The sequence below is a fragment of the Fukomys damarensis genome, unplaced genomic scaffold (assembly GCF_012274545.1).
Source record: "Fukomys damarensis isolate Sample0158 unplaced genomic scaffold, DMR_v1.0_HiC HiC_scaffold_34, whole genome shotgun sequence".
In the NCBI taxonomy this organism is placed as follows: Eukaryota; Metazoa; Chordata; class Mammalia; order Rodentia; family Bathyergidae; genus Fukomys; species Fukomys damarensis.
Genome location: NW_022900946.1, coordinates 5,260,230 through 5,270,133, shown reverse-complemented (window position 1 = coordinate 5,270,133; position 9,904 = coordinate 5,260,230). Strand labels below are relative to the sequence as shown.

Below are 9,904 nucleotides of genomic sequence, written 5' to 3'. Positions count from 1 at the left end.
TTGTAATGGGGATTGAACTCAGGATCTTGTGCTAGCGAGGCAGGCAACAGAACCACTGAGCTAAATCCCTGGCCCTAAATATAGTTTCTAAAAGTTGAAGAAAAATGAGCAACTAAATAAACAACCCAAATGAAGGTATAGTTTGTTGCTTTAATTTTATGCTATATGAATTTTATGTTAAATTTAAAATTTATTGCTTAATAACAGGTAAATAAATGTACCTGAAATATGAATGAAAAAAGAAGTATAAGTGATTATACTCAATTCACCTGAGTGGTTTAGCTGTAGTGAGATTTCATGCTGGGGTGAGTCATTCTGTTCCACTGTTTTCTTAACAGAATTCTTAACCTTCTCAGCTCTTTGGGCACGCTAGAGAAAACAAAAGAAGTTCAAGAACGAAACTTCCTTTACAGCTTTATTACTGTCAGAAATTGTTTTTAAAATTGTCTGTACAATACCTAAATTTGAGAGAATTCAATCCACTTACCTGAAGGCGGGCCAGTGTCTTGCTGTATTCCCTTTTCAAAAATGCTAATTTTTTCTTCAACTAGAAGAAGAAAAACACCAATCTTGTTGAGTAGTGGAAAGGTGGAGTCAGAGGGAAGCAGTACATTGTCTATCAGGAGCGCACAGTGAGTGTTTAGCAGGGATCCTCAGCCTCCAGGAGAGGAACTGGCCCACACAGACCTATTCCAGTTCTCACAAAACACCAAGCTTTCACTCTCAGGGCCCCTGCACAAACTATTCCTGTCATCTGGAACGTTTCTTCCCTCTGCCAATTCCTGTCCCTCAAGCCCTAGTATAAGATGTTTATTTCCCTGGGGACAGAATTCTAGGTTGTTCTTCAAATCCAGGTTAGACTCTCCGTCCCTCCTCTGTGCTTCCCTTATCACAGTTTTTTACTGTACCACAGTGTACTGTCTGTTACTTCCCTGTTCTTCCCCATCACTGTGAAAACCATGAAGATAGCAGTTGTCACCTTCATTCAACAAATGTCAGTCAATGGTTATCTCTAGCCTTAGAAGAGTATCTGATATCCACTAATGTCAGCTACTGTATCATTTGTTCCAGACACTAAAGATACAAGGTGATGATGATAAATTGAATATAGCGAAAGATATGGATAATACACAAGAAAACAGACTTTGCATGATAACAAACACTTAGATAAACAGGGGATATGACTAGGCTCCTGAATGGACTGCCAAGCAGAGTGGTCCTAGAGGCATTTGTGAGAACTGTCATTGGAGCCTAGACCTAAGAAAGGAAGGAGCTAGCTTTAGGGAGATTGGGGGATGGAAACCAGAAACATGAAAGAGCTCCATGGTGGGATGGGCTAAGTGTATGTGAGGACCACTCCAAAGACCAGTGAAATAGCTTTCACTGCTGAATTTCCAGCCAGGCACACTGTAGGTATTCAGCACAGACTTACTAGGACTAGGTTAAGTCAAATTACTATTTTCTGAAAGTTTAGGTTTCTTTTGTCTCTCTGGCTTCTGTGGCTCAAAGGATGATTTCAGCAGCAAAGCCACCCATTTTTGTTTTTCTTCTGCTTTCTAGGAACCTGTTAGGAGGACTCATGCTTCCAATACCATGCAGTTTATAAATGGCACAATTCAAACCCTAGCAGTTGACTAGCAGCAGTCTGTGTTCTGTGTCTCTAGCCTAGTTCACTCCTCGTGGCCTTATCAATATCTAGGAATTACCGTGTGCATCGGAAATGATCTTTTCACTCTACCACCAGATAAGCTAGAAGATTGACAAGTTAATTTGAATGACAGTCCGGCAAGCACAATAAAAATTCCATGTAACAGCACAACAGCCTGGAAACAAACTAAAAGTCTATCATCAGTCGATTAACATCTAAAGAAACAGGGACACTTCCAAGCTACATAATACAATAGGGAATGTTTTTAAAAACGGTAATGATGTCCTAATGTGGCTGTTAAACAGAGAAAAAAGAAAGTTGCAATACCATTCCGATCATTCTATTTATGAACTTTACCCTATTCAACAAATACATAGTATTTTTTGGGTGTCAGGGATACTCTGCTTCCTGCCCCAACACACAGACACAGAAGATCCCCAAGTACCAGACTGAAAAGATTTACTTGGCTGGGTGAAGTCAAGACTGAGCTTGTGGGATGGGGAGAAAGGAGAGACTAAGAAGGATGTCGAAGGGCATTTAAGCTCCGCTCACAACGTTTTGCACTGTTTTTATGCATTGCTACTGTAACGAAAATGTTTTCTAAGCGCCACCACGTGAGTGACGCGCCAATCTCCCACACTTCCACTCCCTGTGTCCACTCAGACTGAGAAGGCAGATCTGAGGAGACCGCTGCCTCGGGCCGCGCAAAGAGAAAGCCAGGCCTCCGGTCTGGAAGCGGGGTGACCCCAAGTCAGCCCTTTCCGCACCCCGGGCACCTTTTCCTTCTCCTCACAGCTGAGGGGCTTCCAGGGAGGCTCGTCCATCGGGATGGAGGCCGAACGGAAAGAGCAGCCGTCGCCAGCCCTGGACCCGCGGACACAGAGACCTAGCGGGAACTTGGGTCCACGCAGCACCCTGGACGCGGGGTCCCCTCAGAACGCTACCAGACAGCACACACAGGCTAGGCGCGCCATCTCCCCGGGCCAATTAAAGCCGCCGCTCGGCCTGCGCACGCGCAGCCGGGGACAGCCTACCGAGGGCGCAGGGCCACCTAGCGGAGAGCCGAGTGGTCGATTAGAGCCTAGGCCACCGGCAGCGGAAGTGGAGGCGCAGCCGGAAGTAACCGGATTCTCCGCGAGCCGGTCCTTGACAGGATCCTGAGGTGCAGAAAGGAGGCGGTGGCCATGGAGTTGGGCGAGCTACTCTACAACAAGTCGGAGTACATCGAGACGGTGCGTGTGTTCTGAATCCGCCCTTCGTCTCCCAAGCTGGCGTCCTTTTGAGGCCTGAAGCCCCGGTCTGTCCCTGCCCCACCCACTCCGAGTCCCTTTGGCAGTTCATCGGGAATTAGCTAGAGGCGCTTCAGCATCCTCTGATTTTGTTGTTTAGTCTGTGCGGCATATTTCCGACTTTCTCATAGAGATAAGGTGTCTTCTGGAGGCCAGGAAAGCACTAGCTATGCTAATGTTAAATACAGCTTCAGGCTTCGGGCCTATTTTATCCCTTTTTTTTTTCCCCCCGGACCTTGTACTTGGCCAGGCAGGCGCAATGCTACTGAGCCACATCCCCAACATATTTTAACTTTTTTTAAAATTAATGTTTCGTGATCTCTTAACATGTGCTGAAAACTATCAAGTTCTTTATATATTCAGCTCTTGAAATGTGTGATGAAATGCTGGAAACAGCAAGTGGCCCAATTAAACTATTATTTTGTTTATTCTTTGCAGTCTCGCAACTTTTTAATAATGGTACCATTATTATCCATTTAGGGCTTTAAATTGAAAACTGGAACTGGTACTTGAATCCACATCTCCGCCTCATGCCACTAAACTATAGACTTACCACAAATTCTGAAACCATTCCTGAATCTTTAGTTTGCATCCCTGCTTTTAAAAATCCGTTTTAGACCTCATGTCATTTGAAGTTCTTTTCTCTCCATTTCAAGCTTTCTTTGTGGAAACCTTCGCCCAGAAATCCACTCAGTTTTCTGTTATTTCTTTTTAGGCATCTGGGAATAAAGTTAGTCGCCAGTCAGTGTTGTGTGGAAGCCAGAACATTGTTCTCAATGGCAAGGTAAGCTACAAGGAGAGCTCCAGGATGCCTTTGCTTGCTTTCCACTAATTGTCACATTAGCAGGGTAGATAAAATGTGTCTGCTATTTATTGGTGTACAAGTCCAACTCTCTTTTTTCTCCAAATTGGATTTATTGAATGCAAAAACAGCAATAAAAGGAAGTAACAGATAATAATTTTCATTTTTATGCCAGAACAAAATTCAGTGGCCCTTAGAACCAAAATTACCGTACAAGCTGGGTGTGGTGGCACATTCCTATCATCCTAGCAGTTGATTTGTTCAAATCAGAATCCCAAAAAAGTCGTGCACACACATAGTATTTGGTTGGTAGCCCCTTAAGTCTCTTTCAGTTAATAAGTATTCTTTCTCTTTACCCTTTTTCCTTCATGACATTTATATATTGTAGAAGTGACATTACTATCCTGTCAAGTTTTTAAATTCCTGAGTTTGGTAGATTGTATCTACATAGAGTTGTTTAACATGACCTTTTTTTTTTTTTAATATAGCCTTTATCTCCTTCACTTCCCTATAATAGGTGAATACTGAAGCTTAATCATTTATTTCTCATTTCCATTCTATTGTCATAGATACGGCCCATTATCTATTTTTACCTTGATCCAATATACACATTTAAAGAATTACTTTCCCTCCAGTCTCATCTCTAGCCTCTCCATTTAGAGTCTAGACTGTATCTAGAGTAATATTCTAAAATGAAAATTCAGTTCTTCTGCTAACCTATGTAAAACATTTTATTGATTCCTGATACTCTATAGGGCAAAAAAAGTAAGCAGTTATGTTCAATGTATACCATTCCTCATGATCTGCTCTATTGCTTACTTTTGCAGTTGCAAATCCAAATATATGCTCTTTAAAAATCCCATTCACTTATTCAACACATATTTCGAGAATGCCTTCTCTTTACCAACATGGAGCATCGATCCACCTAGATTTCTTGGTGTGTTTTTCAGTCCCTCTACCCAATCTCTAGGGAAGCCAGATCTTATTCCACACAATGTAGTATTTAATCTGAGTCCAGAAGTGGGACATGAACCAGAACTTGAGTGGATCCACCTCTGGGAGCGTAAAGTTGGAGACAGTAGTGTTAGATTTAAAAAAAAAAAAAAAAAAGAAAAGAAAAAAGAGAATAAGAAAACTATAGACCACTATCCATTCTGTATACAGATGTAAAAACCTTCAGTGTGATACTAGCAATCTAAATTGAGAGCATATAGAGAGGAGGATCTAAAGAGCATACATAGTGGCCACATGGGATTTATCCCAGCAAGTCAGTGATTCTTCAACATATGACAATCAACCAGTGTGATACACTCTGTTAATAAAAGCAAATAGCCACAACACTTGGTGAAGGGGATCTGAAAGACTAAAGAGACATAAACTAATTCTGTAACAGGCATTCTCACTAAATTTTCATTCATTGAGTTCTGTTCATGGAATATTAAGGGCAAAGGTGCTAATGTAGTAGAACATCTCCAGTGTCAATTTGCAGCCATAAGAGCAGCTCTCCCTTTACTTTATCCCTTTTGGCAGAACATTTGATGCAATAGATCATAACATAATACTCAATGTATTATGTTTTGGGTTATGTAGGTAAGTTTTAAAAATGTGCTTTGTTTTATAGACCATTGTAATGAATGATTGTATAATCCGAGGGGATCTGGCCAATGTAAGAGTTGGACGCCACTGTGTTGTGAAAAGTCGTAGTGTTATAAGACCACCATTCAAGAAATTCAGCAAAGGGTACGTAATTTAATTTCTTGTTCCAGTCTTGAGCAAGATGCTGCTACTAGTAGTATTGTCCATGTGCTGAGATTTGGGATAACAAGTAGCTCCATCCTGTTGTGGCACTGAGTACGAGTTCCCCATAATGAACATGACCATGATGGTAGTTGTCTTAATCTGGTTGGTGGTTGGTTCCCAGAAACAAAATCCACTTAAGATGGCAAAAACAAAAGAGTGTCTGATTTAACATACACAGGCATATTTGGTAGAATCTAAGGGTGAAAAAAGAAACCAGGCCTCACAAGGCACTAGAACTTAGAACTGGACAGCTAGCCACAATGAAGATACTTATTCTCTCCATCCCTCTGTCTCCAATATTATACTGGGTCCTGTATTCTGTATCGTGGGAGAGAGAATCTAATTGGCTAAGCTTCAGTTAAGTACCCACTCCTGATATAAATAGCTAACTAAAAGGGTCTTGTGGTGGTGCACACTTGTAATTCCAGCACTTGGGGCTTGGGGTGGAGCTTGAGGATTGCTCCAAATGAGGCCCTGTCAGAAACAAACAACAAAGGCAAGAACACAGGAAAACAGACCAGTTTGTCCGCTGTGGTATGTCCCCTTTGCTAACTCCCCTCCTGGTTTGCACCTACGGCACCACCTGCATTTCATTCATTACGTCGGTACAAGTACAGTGTATGTTTATAAAACACCTTATAACAGCTACTGGTTATAAACTTGGCATACAAATATGGATAGTATAGAGTTCCTGACTCAAAGTTCTCAAAATCTAGTGGGGGAAAAATTACATGAACAGCTATTATGTATCACGATACAATAGCTCTGTCGTAGGTGATACACTGGGCCCTTGAGTTACAACTGACCTGACATACGAATAACTTGGATTACGACTGGAATTTTAGTTTTAACTTACAAAAAATGTCTTGACTTATGACCCGAATGCCAGCCACTTATGCTTCCAGATGGTCTCAGATACAGATTTAACCCTTAAAGAGTTCTGGAAGGAACATTATTGCAACATCCTTTCCTGTATGGGGTTAACTGAGAAATCCTGGGCAAGTGTTTCTCTCTAAGAACACTGGGATATGCCTATATATATAGGAGACAGACTTTGAAGGCTGTGTAGAGAAGCCTGAGCCTTCAGTTGATCCACTTGGGTTACAACCAGCCCTCATTAATGAATTGAGTTCCTAAGTCAAGGGTCCACTCTACAGCATTGGGCCTGGACCATAATAAGTACTCAATAAATATGGTAAATGAAGAAATTATAAGAATGTTGGGTGCCAAAAGTTACAGCCCATGAACCTGAAGTCAGTACCCTGAAACACGGCAGATTACTAAAAAGGTGATGTGTGAGTACTATCAAAGGCACAGAAATGAGCAAACATCTATTCATTTTTATTTGGTGCCTTCTCATTTAGCTTTGAGGATTTTACTCCTTCTGCCCTGCTTTTTCCTTTTGTATATTTCTTTTTTCCAGTATTTCTGATTTTGACCTGTTAGGCTGGGGTTGTGGGAGGATCGTGGTGGCTTTGGCTAGATCTACTATATCCTTTCGAGGAGAAAAAGAAAAAGCATAGAAACAGCTAGTTCAAAGTCCGGATTATTATTTTATGGATGTAAAATGTCTACACTGCTGTGTGATCACCATGATTTTTTTTTTTTTGGATCATCATGATTTTTGCTCAGACAGTGGTTCTTTGTATGGGTTGATCCACAGTGTTGTGCCAGCCAAAGAGAGGAAAGCCACACTCACAGCAAGTCATTCATTTAAAAGAAAGCAACACTAATGATCTATACAGCTTTCTGAATATGTGTTTTCGCACAGAAAGCTTTAATTCATTAATTAAATTAGCTAGATTAATTAGCTTTTAACTAATTCTAGTTAATCTACTGAGATAATGCATTTATGTATGATTCTGTAAGGTATACAACAGTGATTTCCTAATGGTATCAGTTTTTCAATAAAGTTTTGATTATGGACCAAAAAATTACTAGGATTTCTATAGCCTAAGGATCTTTTCCTTGCTATCAACAATTAAGAGGAGATGAAAGCTGGGCATGGTGACATGCACCTGTAGTCCCAGCACTCTGGAGGCTGAGGCGGGAGGATTACTATGAGTTTGAGGCCAGCCTGGGCTAACAGTGAATTCAAGGCCAGCCTGAACTATAGAGTGAGACCTGTCTCAGAAAACAAAACAAACAAAAAAAAGACAAGATGAACTTGTTGAGATTATGATCTATAGTTCTATAAACGTTGACCTTTTTTGTTGTTCATCTGTTCCTTCTCTAGCGTTGCATTCTTTCCTTTACATATTGGGGACCATGTTTTTATTGAGGAAGACTGCGTGGTCAACGCCGCTCAGATTGGTTCTTACGTTCACGTTGGCAAGAACTGTGTGATTGTGAGTATGGTGCCTCTGCTGACTGAGCAGCCAGGTTTCCTCTGCCTTTCATCCCTCATGCCTTCCATCAGTGGAACTTCGGTTCCCCACCTAGGCAGGGTAAGAGTAGTTTCTGCTGGTCTTCCTGAGGTTGGGTCTCTCTCGTAGGATTTGGAGTTTTTTTTCTCGGTGTTAATAACAGTGACAGTGGCTAGCTGTATAGAACCTCTTTTATATGAGGTTAAACTCTTTCCCTTCCATTTCTTTATTTAAGGATGTTAGGCATTGTTATCCCTGTTTGCAGACAAGAATAGGTTTTAAGGGATTTGACAAAGCTAGCAGATAGTAGAGCTAGGATTTAAATTCAGGCAGTATGATTAGCTGTGCTGCTCACAGCCTAAGTGCCTCCTTACCTAAAGGAGCGTACAGTCTAAGAGGCAAGGGCATCTAAAAGGCAAGTGGAAATTGGCAGAATAGTCAAGGGGAGCTTGGGCATTTCCAGTAAGTGACTGGCTTGAGTGTAAGGTTCAGAGTTGTCAAAAGGATGAAATATTAGGGGAACTGCAAGGCATGCAGGTAGAAGTAGGTTCTTTGCGGCACTGGTAGGACCTTGGTCCATAGAAGCATAAGCATCCATTTGTTTCACCTGCTGGGTGTGTGGTGGTGCACTCTGGAGACTGAGGCAGAAGGATCACCATGAGTTCAAGGCCAGCCTGAACTGCAGAGTAAGACCCTGTCTAAAAACAGCAAGAACAAAACCAAAACATAGTTTGTTTTACCTAACTGAGATTTGCGTTTCTTGCTATTTCATTGAGGAAGAGCTTAATTTCTGGTAGGTTTCTCAGAACATAACAGGTGAGAATGTTAATGACTAGAGCTGATCTGCCTACCTGTTTCTGTTTAGGTGTACACCTCAGACTGGAGTCTAGAAAGAGCCAAGATCCTCTGTATGTGTCTTTACTGGTCATTCCCACTAGCACAGAGTCAGCTCTCTGCCCTGACTGAGACTCAGATCCTAGAGCAGGGATAGCAAACCTTTCAGAGACCGAGTGCCAAACTGCAACCAAAACCCACTTACTTATCACAGAATGCCAACACCTCAATTAAACCAGAGTGCTGAGGTTTTAGTTTAGAAAAACTAACTCATACGTTAACATCTTTTGTCTTAGAAGAAAAATGATAACACATATGCCATAGGTTCGCCACCACTGCCCTAGGACCGTGTAGTTCCTGGCTGAGGAGCTGTGAGGGCTCAGCAGAGGTAGACAGTGCAGGGAGAACTGTGCTGCTGCCATAGCCATACAGAACTAAGGGCAGCAGTTCTGTCAGTTACTCTTGCCTCAGAGGAATCCCATAGTGTGCCGTAGAGACAGAAAGTCTCTGGTTTAGCCTGGTGTTGAAGAAAGGCAGAAGATTGAAAAGTTGATCTCAGAGTAGCAGAGAGAATAGTGATTGCTAGTGTGGGAAAGTGAAGGGGGAGGTTGGATGATGGGTACTGAAGTATGATTAGAAAGGGTAAGTTCTAGGGTGACTAGTTCATAATGACTTTGCAGTGGGATTTTTGTTGTTATTTGGTTTTGAGACAAGGTCTCACTATGTAGTTCAAGCTGGCCTTGAACTCACTGTGGAGCCCAGGCTGGCTTCAAACTCATAACAACCCTCCTGCCTAAGCCTCCCAAGTGTTAGGACTACAGGTATGCACTGTCACACCCAGTTTATAATGACTTGTTACATATGTTATAAAGAACAAGAAGAGGAGCTTGAAGGCATAAACATATGAAATGATAAGGAAATGCTAATTACCCTGATTTGATCAGTACATATTCTACACATGTACTGAGATGTCACACTGTTCCCTGTAAATATGTTTAATATCACACATTAATCCCATCACTCAGGAGGCAGAGGCAGGAGGATTGCTGTGAATTTGAGACCAGCAAGGGCTACATAGTTCCAGGTCAGTCTCAACTACATAGTGTGACCCTGTCTCAAAAAAAACAAAACAAAACAGAACTTTTTTTTTTTTTTTTTTTTTCCT

General features: G+C 41.7%; 2 protein-coding genes across 3 annotated transcripts in view; one reads left to right on the top strand and one right to left on the bottom strand.

Annotated features, from left to right (window-relative positions):
* The window catches only part of Palb2 (partner and localizer of BRCA2), a 25,202-nt gene extending 22,556 nt beyond the window's left edge, over positions 1 to 2,646 (bottom strand). For both annotated transcript variants that reach the window (XM_010623462.3, XM_010623463.3), the window contains exons 1-3: positions 2,425 to 2,646; positions 488 to 547; positions 270 to 369 (exon numbers count right to left, since the gene is read on the bottom strand). In XM_010623462.3, coding sequence (XP_010621764.1) covers positions 270 to 369; positions 488 to 547; positions 2,425 to 2,472 — 208 coding nt within the window. In that variant the 5' untranslated portion in view covers positions 2,473 to 2,646. The remainder of the gene's footprint in view (positions 1 to 269; positions 370 to 487; positions 548 to 2,424) is intronic.
* Positions 2,647 to 2,726: 80 nt separating this feature from the next.
* Positions 2,727 to 9,904, top strand: part of Dctn5 (dynactin subunit 5) — a 14,886-nt gene continuing 7,708 nt past the window's right edge. Inside the window, exons 1-4 of the mRNA XM_010623464.3 lie at positions 2,727 to 2,880; positions 3,653 to 3,721; positions 5,361 to 5,479; positions 7,776 to 7,887. Of these exons, the coding sequence (XP_010621766.1) occupies positions 2,833 to 2,880; positions 3,653 to 3,721; positions 5,361 to 5,479; positions 7,776 to 7,887 (348 nt within the window). The 5' untranslated portion in view covers positions 2,727 to 2,832. The remainder of the gene's footprint in view (positions 2,881 to 3,652; positions 3,722 to 5,360; positions 5,480 to 7,775; positions 7,888 to 9,904) is intronic.